The sequence below is a fragment of the Geotrypetes seraphini genome, chromosome 1 (genome assembly GCF_902459505.1).
Source record: "Geotrypetes seraphini chromosome 1, aGeoSer1.1, whole genome shotgun sequence".
In the NCBI taxonomy this organism is placed as follows: Eukaryota; Metazoa; Chordata; class Amphibia; order Gymnophiona; family Dermophiidae; genus Geotrypetes; species Geotrypetes seraphini.
In genome coordinates, this window is record NC_047084.1 from 310652426 (window position 1) to 310672292 (window position 19867).

At 41.3% G+C, this 19867-nt stretch overlaps 1 protein-coding gene across 1 annotated transcript in view; it reads right to left on the bottom strand.

The window, feature by feature from the left end:
• The window catches only part of CAMK2D (calcium/calmodulin dependent protein kinase II delta), a 563004-nt gene that overhangs the window by 206862 nt on the left and 336275 nt on the right, over nt 1-19867 (bottom strand). Inside the window, 1 exon segment of the mRNA XM_033956020.1 lies at nt 1889-1954. Within this exon segment, the coding sequence (XP_033811911.1) occupies nt 1889-1954 (66 nt within the window).

Consider the following 19867-nt stretch of genomic DNA (forward strand, 5'->3'; position numbering starts at 1 on the left):
AATATAGGGGTCCTTTTACTAAAAGGCAATAAAATTTGCAGAGCATGCTCTAATATTCTCATCAGTGCTCGATACACCCTGAGAGTTAACATGATTCCACCTTAGCCAGTTAACCCTGGCTTCTATAAAGCTGTGGCCAAATGCATGGCTAGTGAACGGATTTGGGCAGGCAAGTTATAGAATAGCATCAGTTGCACATCTAACTTAATTGATAAATTAGGTGCCAACTGGCATTAAGTACCAATAATAGCACTCAAGTGTTAATTGGCAGTAATTTGTCATTAAGTGCATAACTACACATAGGTGCAATTCTATAAAAATAGCGCCTTAATGCTGTACAAAGGGGGCGTGCCCATGGGCAAGTCAGAGTGCGTCTTGCAGATGCACTTATGCCTGCAACTGCCAACTTTAGGCACCAGTATTTACACCAGCCATTCACATAGCTTAAATCAGGAGTGGGCAACTCCGGTCCTCGAGGGGCGGAATCCAATTGGGTTTTCAGGATTTCCCCAATGAATATGTATTGAAAGCTGTGCATGCAAATAGATATCATGCATCTTCATTGGGGAAATCATGAAAACCCGACTGGATTCTGGACCTCGAGGACCGGAGTTGCCCACCCCTGGCTTAGTTGTGCGCATGCTGACTTAGCCCTACTCTATAATGACAATTTCATGTGTAATTGCCATTACAGAATTGGTGTTTAGCGTCCATAGTTCTGGTGGCCTTTATAGAATCTCTCCCTTAGCGCATGGTAAGTATAATGCTCTAGCGAGTAACATATCCATGCCCATTCTCTCCCCTCGAGGAAAAAAAAAATCTGAAAAATACAGGAATGCACAGTTTAGTGCTTTGGGGTCCTTTGACTAAAATGCAGTAAGCACTAATGTGTGCTTACTACAGACTAAAATGGGGTGCGCTCAGGCTTTCTGCAGTAGTTTTTGCATGTGCTACCCACATGACAAAAAAAAAAAATACAATTTTAGCAATGAAAATCGGTATCATTGTGTATGAGCACTAATGGCCTAACACAGGGGTAGGCAATTCTGGTCCTCAAGAGCCGGAGCCAGGTCAGGTAACAAAAAAAAACAGTTTTAACGTATGATAAAGACCTGCACTGGGGACAGCACAGGCCATTTAGTAAAAGGGCCCCTTAATGCATGGAAACAGGCAAATTACTGCAAAAACTGTTTACACAGTCACATAACAGCCTGTTTCTCCAAGTTAATCATGCATTATGGGCTTAACCCCCTTTAGTATAAAAGCCCCATAATACAGTATGTTGATGATTCCATAACACATTTTCCTGTATGGGGTGGTTTTTTTTTTTTATTGTTGTTAAATAAATCAATAAATATTAAATGGAAAACATAACAAAAAAAAGAGTGTTTGTAGTTGCAGCATTAAAAAAATAAAAATAAAAAGTCAAGTCCTAGTAACATGCTTTTTTTTGTGTTTGCTGTAGTTTTACATTACATGCATATTTTTTTTCTTTCTTGCTTAGCAAAGCACCAACCTTTCCAATTGAAAAAAACAAAACAAAAACAACAGATCCGCAAACATTCATGCGAGCTATCTGTACCTGTGAAAACATCTGACTTTCCATTTTCTCTGATTTCCTGCCGTGCATTTTAAAAGCCCTGGTGGCTGCACTGTTGTCAAAAACAGAAAATTTACAAGAAGCACCAACTGTGACAGGCAGAGGTGGCATCATTCTTAAAGAATGACATATTGCAACATTCAGGCAGACACCCATCTATTTTCTAAGAGAGCGGTGTACAACCCCCAAAGAGCGCCTCCTTGTGCAGATATATTCAGGTATGTACCACTTTACAAGCTACAAGTTTTAAATTAAATATTTCTGAAAATGAAGAAACCAAGCACTTACCTGGCATCTGCTTCACTATAATATTCCCTTGCCACTATATCCTCAAATAGTTCCCCTCCAGTGACTCTGTGAATAAACAAATGATAAGCCTTGTCAGGAAATATATACCAATAAAATTCATCTTAATTGTGGTTGCCATATGCTTTGCTTCCTCTCTCCCTATCTCTATCGGTTAGTTCTTGCATCTGATATCCTATCATATTCTTTCTGAAAAGCAGGCCCTGGTCTACCACTCTTTTGCTAGTTTGAACTATAACATAATGACATTGCACTTAAAAAGGAAAGACAGTGGAACTTCGGTTTGCAAGTAACGCGGTTTGCGAGTGTTTTGCAAGACGAGCAAAACACTCAGCAAACTTTTGTCTGGCAAACCGAGCACCGCCCCGATAAACGAGCACTTACAGCTGCAGGAAGCGCCGCTTCAGGGGGATTCCTCTTCCGTTCGCCAGCCATCCTTCCACGCCCGGTGCCTTCTGCATGTTGGAGAGCCTCTTGTTTGAGCCCACGCAGCCGAGTGCTGTCCCACCTGCACGTTGCGTGTGATCACGCACGTCAAACATGCACGTTGTGCATGATCATACGCAACGTGCAGGTGGGACGGCACTTGGCTGCATGGGCTCTCATTGTCTTTCCAACATGTGGAAGGCACCCGGCGTGGAAGGCTGACCGGCGGACGGAAGAGGAATCCCCCTGAAGCGGTGCTGTGTGGGCTCAGGGGTTCTTCAGAGGCTGGCGGACAGAAGAGGCATCCCCCTGAAGTGGCACTCTGTGGGCTCATGGGTTCTCCAGCGGCTGGTGGACGGAGGAGGTATTTCCTAGAGACGGCGCTACAACAGCCAGCACCCGACAGGTACACACCCCTGGGCCACCCCTCGCCACATCCTTGGCACCTTTTGGGTTCTGGAACGAATTGTCAGCGTTGCCATTATGGCCTATGGGGAAAGTTGCTTTGATATACGAGCACTTTGGATTACGAGCATGCTTCTGGAACGAATTATGCTCGTAAACCAAGGTACCACTGTATCCTAGGTAATAAAAAAAAAGGCCAAAGTGTATTCCACAGCAGAATGGCTAACCTAGTGAAGAAGGCTTTAAACTAAGGCCCTCTTTTACAAAGGTACGCTAAGCATTTTACATAGATTTAGCTTGCGCTAAATCAAGGTGTGCACTAACCGCTAACACGTCCATAGGATAGTATGCACGCGTTAGCATTTAGCATGCACTAAAAAGCTTAGCACACCTTTGTAAAAGAGGGGGGTAAACTTACTGGGGAAGGATGAATAAAGCCCCCAGATAATTAAAATTCATCAACAAGTAAACACTTTTACTAAACTGCACTAGTGGTTTTAGCGCGCACGCTAGACGCCAACGCCAGCACTGAGTTTGTGTTAGTTCTTGGCGGGTAGCGCGGGGTTAGCGCGTACAGCAATACAGGGCACGCTAAAAACGCTAGCGCACCTTAGTAAAAGGAGCCCTTAGGGGGGAATTCTATAAAAGGCAACTAAAGTTAGGTGCCTAACTTAATCAGAAAATTGGTTTCAATAATGAGCTTTTTTTTGTGGGTGCGTGGGAGAATGTATCCTTTATTGTTTTAAAACTGTTTATTGATTTTGTAAAAACATCTTCTTTTTTTAAATTCTTTACTGATTTTTAATCAAAAACAGTGTTATACAAATGACAGAACAGTATGTATTACATACATTACACTAAAATCCTTACAGGTAACATAAATATCAATAATTTCAGTTTTTACATATAATAATAGCAGAATATATCCTAATATCTAATACAAATGAAGAATAAAGTTACCCAAATGTCGCAATCAATATTTATTCCCCACCTTCCAACCCCCAACCCCCCCTGGGTGTGTAAAAATAAATGAACCAAAGGAAAGATATGGTAAATATACAATATTATATTTTTACAAATTTAGTCAATGGGCTCCAAACTTTATTAAAAACCTCACTAAATCCCTTACACTCTGCGTGAATATGTTCATATCGGTACGTAGTGCACACATTCACCCACCAAAAAGTATAATTTATTCTATCATGGGTTTTCCAATTACTGGTAATCAATTGAATGGCTATTCCTCATCTGCCCCATCTTACTCAACCTTCAGGAAATCTCTCAAATCTTACCTCTATGATAAATTTCTCGAACCTCTCCCCCCCCGAATAACCAAACTCTACCAGAATAACCAGAATGTAACTATCTTTGCATAGTAATCCATTTCAACCACATTATACAGTCTCTTGCATCGTATCCTGTTCTATAGTCTCTCGCACAGTATTTTCACTGTATAAATATCTCCGCTGTATATGTACAGGCTCTTGCATTGTAAATCTGCTTTGTATCTTCGCTATATAAACACCCATGCTGAATATGTACAATCCCCTGCTTTGTAAACTGCTCTCAACTGCATAGTACATTCCCTCGCATTGTATCTTCGCTGCGTATGTACAGTCTCTTGCATTGTAAACCGCTCTGAACTGTTTGTGGTATTGCGGTATTCAAAAATAAAGTTATTATTATTATTATTATAAATAGACTCTTATATTTATCTAGAGTGGGTTTCACAAGTAAAATCGTTCCACAAATTATAGCCTCATATGATAGTGGAACATTTGAATCCAAAACTAGATTTATTTGTCCCCAAATTGACTTCCAAAATATATTTATAAGTTAGGCACCGCTGGCACAATTCTGTAATGGGTGTTGTTTTTTAGGTGCTGGTAGACTACCGGTGCAAAAGCTAAGTGAAAGACGCCATTTAAACGACGTTTTAAACTGATTTTCAAGGCACCAACGCCTAAAAAAACTGGCAATGGATTTCCTCCATACATGATTTAAGGCATTTAACATCATTATAGGCTTGGTTAATGCTGGAAATGGTGTTAGGTGCTGGTAGTTGCCTCCAGAGGTGCAATCCACATCAAAGGTAGGTGTGGGAAATGTAGGCCGTGAAAACCCTAGCATACCTTTGCTGAAGGTGCGATTCTCTAAACGGCACCATGGCATGATTAACCACAGTGCCATTTCGAGAATCGGGCCTACGCGCCTTTCTATTTTAGGCACCAATTACAGAAACTGTCCCTTAATACCTTTGCAGAAATGGGAAAAAAGGGACATTATCTGGCAAGCTTTGTATATACCAGTGCCTGAAGTATTGGGAACAAGGGTCTGGAACGACAGGTTGTGATAGAAGAGGCTGACTTGGATTTAGTGATGGTCACCGAGAGGTGATTCAAAGGCTATATGCTCTTTTCAGGAATGACAGGTTAGGGAAAATGGATAAAGGTGTGGCATAGTGGTTAGAGCTACAACCTCAGAAACTTGAGATTGTGGGTTCAAATCCCACGCTGCTCCTTGTGACCCTGGGCAAGTCATTTAATCCTCCACTGCCCCAGGTACATTAGATAGACTGTGATCCTGCCAAGACAGATGGGGAAAAATTATTGCAAACCGCTTAATACATCTTCTCCAAGCGATATATAACAAATCCCATTCCCTTCCCATAGTCAAATTAAAATCCCTACCCAAAATGAGAGTCCCCTCCTTCATTTGCAGAATACATGGTAGGGATTCCTTCATAAAAAGTCCCTGGTTCTTATTAGGCACAGGTAAGTTGACAAAGTATAAAAATGCCCATTGCACATCCTGCTTCACCCATTTTAACATCAACTGACACCTCTTTAGCAAATAAAATTCCCATCCCTCTCCATTTAGCAGATCCCACCGAAAAGGCCCAACACACCACAGGAAATAGCGGGTCCTTGACATAACTTTCATGAACTCTCAAGAGATGCGTTTATTGCACAAAACAGACTGAGGCATGCAGTCTATTAAACTCACAAAATAAGGTCTGATGCTTGTGCGGGGAATTAAGACCCTGAACATTATAGGCCACCACTTTAAATCTAAGTCCCCCCTGCCATCATTCCCACTCCCAAACACTCATAACTTCCAGTCTCCCAAACTCCCCCATGTATCCCTGCCCTACTCTTCCCCTCCTCTACCCCATTTCCATCCTCCCATCTACCCCCCCCCCAACAATACTCCTTGGGACCACACTACCAACTCCCACCACTCCATAAGGAAGATCCCGTAGAAACAGGATACTGGGCTAGATGGACCATTGGTCTGACCCAGTATGGCTATTCTTATGTTCCAGTCCTTGCTGTGCACCCATGGTCACCTCTTTCACTGTGTCCATCCTGGATTCCACACCCTCAACCTGCATACTCATGTCAGCAAGATCGGCCCACAAATTGCGAACCGCCACATGAATCTGATCTTTAATAGAACCAATCTCTACTTTCATCTCCTGTATCCATGTATGCAGGTCCACCTTGGTGACACCATCGAACCTGGAGGACACTGGAGAGGCAGCATCCATCGGTGCAAGTGTTGAGCACTGTGATGGTGCTCACTCAACAAGGGCTCCAGACTGGCACTTTTTCTACTGTGCATATCAGCACCTTTTTGCCGTCAACTGTCTTTTTCACTGCCAATCAAGGTTCCCCAGTCCAAGGACGATCTCCTATCACTGCAGAGGTAAGCTTACCGGTGTGGATGCCTAAAATATTCCAGGGTTCACTCAGGCTGTAGATGGAGCCTTGTGTTTAGGCTTCCATATTTGCTGCTGCCATCACTTTCTTTCCTCCTTCTAACTTTTTAGCTTAAAACTGTTATGTGTCTACTTTCAACAACCATGGGCTCCTCTAAGTACCTCTTTTCAGATATGCAGTCACCGCTGGTTATTTAAGTTAGAAAAACAATGAAAGCACACCAAACACGTTTGGTTCATGATGTCCGTTTGAATCCAAAATGCTAGCTCACATATATCTCTATATTGACATATTTGAACTTTATTTCAGCACAGTTAGAATGGACAAAGAAATAGATGAACCACTGGTCTGACTTAGTAGGGCTATTCTTATATTGTTACTCACTGCTGGTGCTCATATACTTAACTGGACAAGACAACTGCACCAAAAGCAATCTCGCCTTTGCCCAGTTAGATATGTGACTCTCAGCAATGAATACTGCTTGGCATTCACATAACTTCTGGATTCACCAAGGACCCATATATTCAATGCTGATGCCTGGATATTGCCTGTCATTGAATATTTGGGTCTAATGCAGTCTGCAGCTGTCGGCAGCTTTAAAACCAGTGATTGCCATAAGCTGAATGTCGCCCAGCGTATTTGTCACTGGATGTGTATTTCGTAGCAAAATATTAGGCAGGGGAAACACTGGCCTAAATCCATTCCCCCTCTGAAAAGCCAGGAAACAAACACACCTGCACAAGTGGTAAAATTGCTTTTCCCAAGACATAAGTCCTACTCAAGTGTTGAAACATTATACTCCTCCCAGATCTCCGAGATCCCAAACTGCAATGTGGTTATCAATAGAAACACTTGGAAAGACCTGTTATAGGAGTACGTAGAGGTTGACAATTTCAGTAGCAGGTTCACTTTTGTGGAATGCACTGCCAGGCTACCTAAGATTATGAAGGGTCAAGATGTCTTTTAAAAAACAATTATAAACCTTGTTATTTGTCAAGACTTTTTATTAGCTTATTACTATGAAGCTATTTTAGAGCTGTGTTAGTTTATTATTGACAAAGCTGTTTTAGAGTTTTGTTAGCACAACTTCGTATGGAAAAGGTCTGATGATACTGTTTTTGCTATATTTGTATGCATCAAAACTTGTACGTTTCTATTGTTATTCACTTAGTTTTAAGCGGAGAAGACATTTTTTAAATAAATAAAGTACTAACAAGGGATGGCATTTTATCTGCCTATGGGCTCCTGAGGAACACAATTCATCTAATATTATTGTTAGTTGCAATGGTAGCTTTCTTACAGATCTCTTTAAAACAGATTGGTTTGGAAGCTGAAATTAGAACTGTCCAAAGTGCTGAACACTAGCTACAGTAAATTCCGTGGGTTTTCTGGACGTGCACGTGATACAGTTAAGGCAATTAGCAAATATAAACCACAGCATTATTGTATAAAAACCTTCCAATTATCTCTTCAGTTAGGATAGTTTAGAAAAGCTACAAGTCTTCTGGTGCCTGCGGATCTAAATATAATTCCCTGCCTCACATGACAGTATCTTCTGTCGCCCACCCATTCAGCTTGGAAATACTGTATATCAAATCACAATAAATCCATTAGATCAGTGGTCTCAAACTCAAACCCTTTGCAGGGCCACATTTTGGATTTGTAGGTATTTGGAGGGCCTCAGAAAAAATAGTTCATGTCTTATTAAAGAAATGATGATTTGCATGAGGTAAAACTCTTTATAGTTTATAAATCGTTCATTTTGGCTAAGTCTTAATAATAATATTGTCATTTATAGCTGAAGAGACATATGATCAAGAAACTGTTTTTTATTTTACTTTTGTGATTATGATAAACATGCCGAGGGCCTCAAAATAGTACCTGGCGGGCCGCATGTGGCCCCCGGGCCGCTTGAGACCACTGCATTAGATATTTGCATTAAAAGGTCAATAAGAGGAAAACAACGGCTGTCTAGTTCAGAATGAATGCTATAGTGGGTATCAACACCCTGGAAGTGGTTATAAGTGCGCTCACCACTGCACGTGATTTTTCCACCGAATTTACAAGAGGCATAAATGTTGATGTGTGTATGTGAAACACACACACACACAATGTTTTCACTTCACTGACTTCCTATCCGCCTCTGCATACAGTTCAAACTCCTATTATTAAACTACAAGTGTGTTCATGCCACAGCCCCTCAGTGTCTCTCCGAGAACTCTGTTCCTCAGATAAGCTGCTTTTATCTGTACCCTTCTCCCCCACTGCCAATTCCAGGCTTTGTTCCTTTCATCTAACTACCCTATATGCCTGGAATAAACTACATGAGTTCATCCATCACACCCCTTCCCTTACCTCATTTAAAAGTAGACTGAAAACCCACCTTCTAGCCTTCAGTTCATAACCCTATTCCACACTGCCTACTGCTCACCACGGTGTCAGGTCAAAAGCGCGCCAGGACAAAGGCGCGCCCAGACAATTGAGCGCAGCGCGGAGGCGCTCACCGCTCTAAATTACTGTTTTTAGGGCTCCGACGGGGGGGTGGGCGTGGGGGGAACCCCCCCACTTTACTTAATAGACATCGTGCCGCGTTGTGGGGGCGTTGTGGGGGGTTTGAGGGGTTGTAACCCCCCACATTTTACTGAAAACTTCACTTTTTCCCTGTTTTTAGGGAAAAAGTTAAGTTTACAGTAAAATGTGGAGGGTTACAACCCCCCAAACCCCCCATAACGCCGGCGCGATGTCTATTAAGTAAAGTGGGGGGGTTCTCCCCCATGCCCCCCGTCGGAGCCCTAAAAACAGTAATTTAGAGTGGCGCACACCTCCGCGCTGCGCTCAATTGTCCGGGCACGCCTTTGTCTTTCGCGCCGTTGTCTATGATCCGCTCACCACCCTAGCCAGCAGATTAACATCTCTCCTAACTGTATCCCCTGCCCTGGCATCCTGTTTGTCTATCTTGTCTGTTTAGATTGTAAGCTCTTTCAAGCAGGGACTGTCTTCTTTAAGACTCTGTACAGCGCTGCATACGTCTGGTAGTGCTCTAGAAATAACTCACTCTATATATTTATATACACAAATAAACAGCAGAAGTGCTTATGCATAATCCAACTACTTTCAGTCCCAGACGCTATCATCCTCTCTTCAGTATTGTCAGCTGTGGAGACCACTGTACGCATTTGTTGGCCATGCCCTGGATGAACAGAGTTGCAACATGATGTTCCAGGGCTGAGACTGACACACTCACTCATTTCCATTTCCTTGGTGCACTCTCAGCCTCCTTCAGTTCATGTGGCAGCTGTCACTTGCTCAAATTCCTACCACCCTCACATAAAAGGTAGCCTATGAAGTGAGGTTTGAAAAGGGAGGGGAGGGGGAGATTAGATGAGAGAGGGAATGGAAGTGAAAGGTGAAAAGGGGGGTTGAGTGAGAGATAGAAGGTGATTGGGATAGAGGGAAGGGAGGGGCTATGTCACCCACACTCCCCTTAGAGCCCAGTCGAACCCAGGATCTTCGACAAAACTGTCCACCTCCCAACCAAAAAAGCCTCCATCTCATCACTTATACCCTTTACAGTTATCACTTTAGGTAGAGGCATAATTTCCAATTGGGAATTAAGCAATGATTTCCTGTGTACTTCAGAAGTATCAACCGGAACTATCTTGGATCCGATATCATCGGATAATGGTGGAAGGGGTGGAGTCCTTTCGAGGGGACTAAGCAATGCTCCCAAAATGGAGGCATGTTCTTGATTACCCTGAGGTATAGTCATTGGTATTAAATGACGTTCCATAGAGTTAGCTGCAGCCGGGGTGGAACTTTGGGGTTTTGCCTTCCTCTTACCCAAATATAAAATAGAAATAAAATCCCTTACTTCCACCAGCGTTTCCTAGTTGTTATCCTCCCTCGGCGTCTTTCAGCTCCTCGGGGCTGCCCCTTGGGAACATCAAAGAATTTGCAGGTAATTTAGCTGTCGCTGAAGTAAAGCAGAGCAGAGTCTCCTCTCCTCTAAGCACCCTCCGATAGCTCCACAATTTTAAAGCAGCGGCAGCGCATTTTTCAAGGTAAGGAGATGGACCCCAATGACATCACCGTCCATCTCCTCCTGTGCCTGCCCGCTCAGTTCCAGTCCCAGTAGCAGGAAATCAAAGAATTTTCAGGTAATAAAGCCTCCATCTCAAGCCCACCCCTCCAGCAGTGGCTCCTTATCTCTCCTTCCCTCTATGATCATTCTCTGTTTCTCCATCCCACCCAACCATTGTAGGCTTTCCCCAGGCCTATCTTACGAAGTTCAGGAAGTCTTGGCAGCCACTGTGTCAAAGCAGTGGCAGGGGGAAGGAATGAGTGGGGTTCATTCTTGTCCCTGAACAGGCCACTAGACCACCAGGACTTCCTAAGATAGGCCTGGAGAGGGCCTATGGGTGGTAGGGTGGTATGAGAGGCTTGAGTTTCAGGTTTCAGCTGAAAATGTACATGCATTTTTGGATGAAATTAGAACCTGGATTTTAGTTTGGTTTCAGTGCCAAATCTGAAACTACTGCTTGAAACTCATTTTGAATCAATTGATCATTCAAATAAATGATTAATGGATTCATTTGTCTCTGCCTGACAAGTACCCTTGATCAACTGTTTATTCAAAACAAGAAACAAATTATGAGTTGTCCTAAAATACTGGAAAGACTTGTGAGAAATGACGGCAGCCATTCAGGGAGCGGCGCGGGGCCAGGCTGGAGCGCAAAAAGCTTGCTTCTGTCTTGTGCACCACTGGCCCTGAGATAATGAGGCAGCTGTCCAGAGAGGGAGGGGCAGGAGTGCGGAAAGCTCGCTTCTGCCGATACACCACTGGAACACCAGGAATTAAGGGGGATTTAAAAAGGTACAGGGGAGATTAAAAAGGTACGGGGCATTTAAAAATGTACAGGGGATTTAAAAAGGTACAGGGGGATTTAAAAAGGTGCTGGCGGATTTAATAAGGTACGGGGAGGGGGGTGTAAAAAACTGTTAGTTGGCTGGGACGGATCCCTCCTGCCCCGGCCTACCACTAGATCACCAGAGGGGGGACAGGGTACAGGGCAGGGTGGTGGGACAGAGTACAGAGCCTGGCAGGGAGGGGGGACAGAGTGCAGAGCTTGGTAAGGAGTGAGGGGGGCTGGGTGCAGAGCCTGGTATATTTTATTAAATATATTAGTACACCATTTGGCTCTGAATATTTTTTTTCTTGTTTTCCGCCTCTAAACCTAGGTGCGTCTTATGGTCAGGTGCATCTTATAGTGCAAAAAATACGGTATATATAAAATATACGGATACGGATGATGCTTCCCTACAAAAAAACTGGAGATTCTTCCTGTGAATAGATTGCTTCTGTGTGAGCATATGTTCATTTCAAATCCAGAAAATATAGCCAGTTTAGTGGAACATTAAAGTGCTTAAGATGATCATCTTGAATTTATATAGAACATTTATGATAAATTGTAGGAGGAACAGAAAGTGACCAGAAACAGCAGAAAACTGGCACTTGCATCAGCTGACAATCTTTCTTGCTGGATACTACATACCGCCTGTTGATGACTCACATACCATTTGAGGTATATGTAGCATATGTTGGGAACCAATGTGCTAGTGGTTTGCATAAAACCTCGTCCTCACACTTAAAAGAAGGTCCTTTGGAATGATGCTAGATACAGACTCTAGCTTAAGTCAAAAGCTCATCTGTTTCAACTGGGTTTCTGTGGGATTTGGGGGATGATTCTATAAACGGGTGTCCCGATTATAGGCAGTGGTAGGATCCTACTACCATATGGTAGGCAATCAGAACACATTTTAAAAACAAACCTCCCCAAGGCAGGATGCCTTCACTGTAGGTGTTTGTTGCGGGTCTAAGGAGACAGGGACACCCAAGTGTGCCCAAAGCTGGGGGTGGTTTCACCCGGAAGTACGTGCCATGGGGTCTTCTGCCACAGCTTGCTCAGCTGATCGTGGCAGGGGTATTTTCCCCCTGATCAGCTGAGCTGGCAGGACCCTCTGAAGCTTGGCTTCGGGCAGTCCTGCCAGCTCACCTGATTGGGGATTCCCTTGCCACGATCAGCTGATTGCAAGGGATCCCTCAGCAAAGACAGGCAGTTGAGCTACCTATCTATGATCAGGCTAAGGTGTGATTCTCTAACTGGTGCCTGTGACATGGGCACCGGTTAGAGGATCGCGGGGTTAGGTATCTGTCTGTTAGGGCAGAAGTGATTCTGTTTAGGATGCCACTTTATAGATGGCCACAAAGATCGGCATCCTATACAGAATCAACCCCTTTCCCGTCACAGTTCCAAGATGCAAAGCCCTGTCATTGTCTGGAGTAAACTGAACCCTGAAAATGTTTTCTTTGTTTGAAAAAATGTTTCCTGAGTTCTTGATTCCTACACTGTTTGGACAGACAGCATAGGGAACCTTGTTCTATGTAGTTTTACAATCAACAGTGGACATCAAGGACAAACACTGAAGGGAAGGGGAAGGGAATGGGACTTGTATGCTGCCTATTTGTGGCTTTGACTCTCACAGCTGACATTCAAAGCGGTGGGCACTGGAGGATTAAGTGACTTGCCCAGGGTCACAAGAAGCAGCACTGGGATTTGATCTCAGAACCTCTGGGTGCAGAGGCAGCAGCTCAACCAGTGAGTAAATTGGATTCTGAAGGAAGGCAGGATGTTAGGTCATCATTTTCAATCTATCCTTCGTTCTCATCCATTGACAGGCTGGTCACAGTGGAATCTATAATGTAATCTCTATCAGGAATAGGAACTTTGATCAGTGAGGAAATAGAGTATAACAGCTGCAGATAGGGAAGACAATGACTATTACCATTACTATTAACACCCCCACAGTACCGGCACACACAGCAGGCACTTTTCATTTTGCAGCGCTCAGAAGTACATGAGCTGCGACAGCGGTTGGATTTTTCAGAGCAATGGGAAAAGGCAAGTTAGGTAATCAAAAGCACTGTTTTTGGCTGGGATTTAAATGTGGCCAAGTACAGAGTCAGGTGCATCAATTGGAGAAGAAGCCAGTATAATGGATTCATAGTAGTGCAGTGGTCTCAATCTCAGACCCTTTGCAGGGCCACATTTTGGATCTGTAGGTACTTGGAGGGCCTCAGAAAAAATAGTTAATGTCTTATTAAAGAAATGACAATTTTGCATGAGGTAAAACTCTTTATAGTTTATAAATCTTTCCTTTTGGCTAAGTCTTAATAATAATATTGTAATTTATAGCTAAAGCGACTTATGATCAAGAAACTGTTTTATTTTACTTTTGTGATTATGGTAAGCATACCGAGGGCCTCAAAATAATACCTGGCAGGCCACATGTGACCCATGGGCCGCAGGTTTATTAATAATAATAATAAAAAATTTATTCTTTTATACCGCCATTACCCAAGAGTTCTAGGCGGTTTACACCATAAGAAACTGAACAATCAGCGAAGTACATACATATCATAGGATAAAATCAGGATTAAAAGTTAGTAAAATAATTACAATGTTAAAAAGACCTAGCTATGTGATAAATTTGTCGAACAAAGCAGACTTTACTAATTTTCGAAAAGAACAGTAAGACATGGCTTGATGAAGACATTCACTGAGCCAACATTGAAGTTTGCCTGCCTGAAACGCTAAGGTCCTTTCAAAAAAGGTCTTATATCTGACATCATTTGGCTTAGGATAGGTAAATAAGCTGGAGCTTCTTATAATCCTTGATGGTCTATAAAATTCAAAGTGAGGGGACAAATAAATTGGAGACTCTCCTGAAATCAGCTTAAAACAAATACAAGAAAACTTAATAGCATTCTTGCTTCCATCGCTAGCCAGTGCAATAATCAATAATATGGACTAATGTGATCGTTCTTCTTCAGACCAAATATCAATCGAACCGCAGCATTTTGAACTATTCTCAGTCTTCTTAAAATCTTTTGGGAAGATCCCAAATAAATGATGTTACAATAATCCAGAATAGGTAGGATCAATGATTGTACCAGTAATCTGAAAGACACTGGATCAAAGTATTTTTTAATGGTCCGTAATTTCCACAATATGTAGAAACATTTTTGTACTACCAAGTTTGTGTGATTGATCCAAGTCAGTTGGCGGTCAAGCGTGATACCCAGAAATTTTATGGAATTGGTTATTGGATAGAAATGTCCATTAAGACAAAGCAATGTTTCTGTTATTTTATCATTGGGATTGGCTAAAAAAAAAAAAATGTTTTTTCTGTATTGAGTTTCAGCCTGAAACTAAAAGTCTATTGCTCTATCTGAGATAATATGGATGATATCTGATTTATGACTTCCAGAGTAAACTTGTTTAAAGGAAACATAATAGTAGTGGGATCATAATAAGTGAAAAGTAACGTTAGCGGTTCCTTTAAGTTAGATACAAACTGTACTGTCCAGATGCTTATATAAGAAAAATAGTCAATTGGATAGGTTTGTGAAGAGCATGGTAGGGATTAAACTAAGTAAATATTATCAGTTACTAAACAATTTTATTTCATTTTCTGGAATCAAATACAAAAAGCAAAAACACATTACAGCAGTGTTGACAAACTGAAATACCATAGCTGTGAATGAGGCTTTCTTGAGATGGAGAATCACTAATTTCAGCGGTCTTCACTAATTTTTATGTTTGGGGCACTTGGCATTCAAATGAGCTGAAGGAAAGCCGCCAGTGTGTTTCCATCACTTTCAGCCTGCCTTCAAACTTTTTATTGGAGGTGGGGGGATGTTTCCAAATGCATTCTCTTCTACTGAGTGAAATGAGTTGGTGGCTTAGTTCACTCTTCAAGGTAATATGTAGAAATAAAACAAAAACATAAAGGATAAAAAATAATACTTTTTTTATTGGACTATCCATTATATATAGCCAAGCTACAGGGTACCACCGTATCTGCTTTGACCCAAAAGACAGAGATAAACACCTAGAAACCCTGACTGAATCTTTCAAACAAAAAGTATACAACACTAAAATAATCTCCAAGAATATCTCCTCATCCCTTAAAACAGTGGTGGTTCTCAACCCTCTCCTAGAGTACCACCAGGCCAGTCGGGTTTTCAGGATATCCCTAATGAATATGCATGAGAGAAATCTGCATATAATGGAGATGCCAGGATGCAAATCTGCTCCATGCATATTCATTAGGGCTATCCTGAAAACCTGACTGGCTTGGTGGTCCTCCAGGACAGGGTTGGGAAGAACTGCCTTAAAACACACAGAGAAAATTTATTGCACTACAAGGACAAGAAAACAACAATCAATCCAGAGCTGGGAAAACTTAGAAAAATTATAAGAGATCTACAACCACTACTCCAAGAAAATGAATTACTAAAAGAAATATTCCCAGCTCCACTTGTGCTAGCCTTCCATCAGCCACCTAATCTGTAACAGAAACTGCTAAGAAGCAAACTCCCTACACAAACCTACAAAGAAGAGAATGGCACACATCCCTGCGGGATGGCAAGCTGCAAACTGTGCGAGCACATCTCAAAGGATCCCACGGTCACTCATATGGGAAAAGCATTCAACATAAGGGGATCCTTCACATGCTCATCTTCCAATGTGGTATATACCATTCAATGCAAAAAGTACACAAAAGGGTACTACATTGGAGAAACAGACCAGATGCTAAAGATTAGGATCAACTTACACAGATATCATATTAAAAATTACAATGCCAACCAGGATGTCACCTCTGTTGGACAGCACTTTGGAAAAACTGACTACTGCTCCAATGATTTTATGATGAGAATACTAAAAGGAAATTTTAAGACAATCCAAGAACGTAAGACTTTTGAAATCAAAGTGATAAAATATTTTGATACCCACCGGACAGGACTCAACAAGGACATTGGCTTTCTTTCCCACTACATAGAAACTTAAACTGCTTTGTCACCTCTTTGTCTCCAACTACCACTGAAATGCTTTCATGTTTCCCTTATATATATACTGATTTTGCCAACATTTGCCCCTTTCCTGTGTGTCTGAGGAAAACATTTTATAAAGCTCACCCTCATATTTATAAAAGCCTTTCTGGAGGTGATGCATGCTGATTTAGATGATTCTGGGGTAGGGTGAGAGATCACTTTAAGAGTGCATAAGTCTTTTAACTTACAGATTTTTACATCAGTTTTTATATGGAAAATTTTCCTTTTGAAAAGTGGCCTAGGAAAAATATTGCATGCATACAAATCTATATTGACCATTCCAGTGGGTTATTTCTTCCATGAGGAAGACGTGGCCTAGTGGTTAGAACTATAGCCTCAGCACCCTGAGGTTGTGGTTTCAAGTTTCAAGTTTAATAAAATTTGATAAAATCGCTTATCTGGAATTCCTAAGCGACTAAGCCCCGTGCTGCTCCTGGTGACCCTGGGCAAGTCACTTAATCCTCCTATGACCCAGGTACATTAGATAGATTGTGAGACCGCAGGGACAGACAGGGAAAAATGCTTGAGTACCTGAATGTAACTGCTTAGATAACCTCCATTGATAGGCAGTATATAAATAAATTGTTAAAATAAAAATGTGTGTAAGGCATGAAAACCTTCAGGTACAATTATGATTTTTACTCCGATACTTTGGAAAAGTAGCTACAGAAGGTCCTTTTTTTTAACATTAATATAGATTTGCAGGTATTTCAAATTAATCTACTATCACATACATAGCTTACACTTGTACTTATTCAAACATGTGGAGGGGCATTTTTGATATGACGTCTAAATCCAAGTTTAGATGTTTTGCAGAAAATGTCCAAAAATCCAGCAGGGAAAATGAACATTTTAAAAAGTGTTCTCATGTATCTTTTTGAACCATTTTTGAAAAAAAAAAAAAAAAAAGTTCAAATGAAAAACGTACAAAAACCATCCATTGGTACATATGAGGGGACAGCGTTCTTAGTAGATCGGCAAGACATCCCAGCAGAGAAGTGGAGCACTCTAGGGGGCACTGCAGTGAACTTTGCATAAAAGGTCCCACATACACATCTCACCATAACCCCTTACACTATTTAGTAAGCCCTCCAAAACTCACACCCACAACTCAAATGTATACCTCCCTAAGAGCCATTATGCCTGAAGATGTCACCTATATATAATAATAATAATAATTTTATTTCTTATATACCGCTGTACCGTGAGGTTCTAAGCGGTTTACAGTAGAAACAGAAGAAATGCATTAAGTAAGATTAATTAAGATGAAGAGAAAGTACTTAGAGTTCCCTGACTGTCCCAAAGGCTCACATTCTTGCTAAAGTACTTGAAAAAAATAAATTAGTTAGGTTATAAACATAGAGAAGAAGGTAGGAAAACAGTTCATAGGAAAATTAATTTCGAATACATTATACATTATATATTGTTCAAGGCGGAATACAAATTATAGGAATTACCAAAAGAATTGCGTAATAAAGATTATCTAGATAAATTACATAACAGTGATTCGTGTACATTACATGGTGTTGTAGAGGATTCAATTTTGAGAATTACATATCAAGGGAATCAAGTGATAAAAGAATATAGTGGAGATTATCAGTATATATGGTTTACAGATTGGAAGTTACCTAATAATGAAGTAAGAATATATGAGTACGGAAGGTTTTTGGTGGGCTCACACTTTCCAATACAAGTGTACTAGTTAGAGTAGGATATGGGCCTGGGTCTCCTTCTTTGCATCGACCACTAGTCTACTCCAGAGACCTGCTTTGCTACTCATTGAGGACTGGAAATTTCATCTGAAGCTGCCATAGAGGCTAGTAGGAACCGTTTCATTCACATCTTTGGGTGATGGGAGGGTGCTAGTGACCACTGAGGGAGTAAGGAGGGATCATGCCTTCATGTCTCCAGTGGTCATCTGGTCAGTTTGGCCAACCTTTTGGAACTTATTTGTTACTGAAACAGGTCTAGCCTCAAATGTCCAAGTTTTGCCCTGTTATACAGTGATTGAGAGTATCTTTTTAAAAAGAGAAGCCTGCGTTTGAGCGATACACTCCGTTCATTGCTGTCTTTCCATATGTATGGTTGAGTTCACAGCTGTTTCCTGAAGCAGTATAACGAAACGTGGACACGTTGGAACCAAGAAACCAAGCTTTAGCTAAATGCTTTTTATCTACTACATGCTTTTGGGAAATTGAGAGTTTCACCATTAATAATTTTTGAAATTTTTTTTTAAAAAGCTTAAAAGTATGAAGAATTAAGCAATGATTGGGTGGTGAGGTGGCTGGGGGTTTACACCCTCTGTTGTGCCCCTTCATGTCTCTGAGCTATTCCTATCATATATAAAGCTGATATTATAAAAAGTTTCATTATTACCTATAGAGGGAAGTGTTTTTTGTCATATACATTGGATATTTTCACTCCTCATTGTTGGATCCCATTGGGTATTTATTTTTTTCCTGTCATTTTTTGGACAAGTTTTGCCCTGGACATTTTCTGCAATGTTTCATTATTGCAGAAAAACATTCAAATCATGTCTACCCTAATTCCATCCAAACACCCCCCCAACTGGTTCCCTTGAGATTGAGATGAACTGCAGACAAACAGTGCATCTAAACTGTCTAAAAAATGTTTCAAAAATGGATGTTTTAACAAACAACCCCCGCCCTTTACAAAACTGAAGCGCAGTTTTTAGCACCTGCCTTGGCGGTAACAGCTCCACCACTCATACGAATTCTATGAGCATTGGAGCTGTTACCGCTGCTGCCGGCACTGAAAATCACGCTATACTTTGTAAAAGGAGGGGGAGGGGAATGTCTAAATTCCTCTTTATGCACTTTTCAGACATTTTTCTCTTTTGAAAATTAGCTCTATAGTCACACAGATGCTTTATGATGAAATTAATGCTCCCCTTCCTTTTAAAATATAGGCACCAGTCAGTATTTAAGCTACTAACATGGATACTGCTCTGGAAATTTTATTCATTTTTATTTGACATGAAGTCAAAGAAATCTCTGCTTCTGAATCTGGGAACAATCACATTTGACAGTAATTCTACAGTAATAAAAAGACCATTTTGCATATTCAGAACGAGATGCCATTTTTATACCGGTGTAGGCTGAAACTTGAAGGCAATTCACTAGAGACAGAAGTGTTTAATCCTACAGCTTCTGAGCTGTGCAGGTGGGTGGTAAGACAGCTTTATGGCAAAGCCTATTACGAAAGCAATTCAAAAATGCAGCTCTGTTCATAATGGAATGGACAGGATGGGGAGAAAAAGCTCACCCTCATATTTAAAAAAAAGCCTTTCTGATGGTGATGTATGCTGATTTAGATCATTCTGGGGTAGGGTGAGGGTCACTTTCAAAGTGCTTATGGGCAAAATCTCCATTTTCTTTTCTCCTACAGATTTTTACAGCAGTTTTTATAAGGAAAAATGTCACTTTGAAAAGT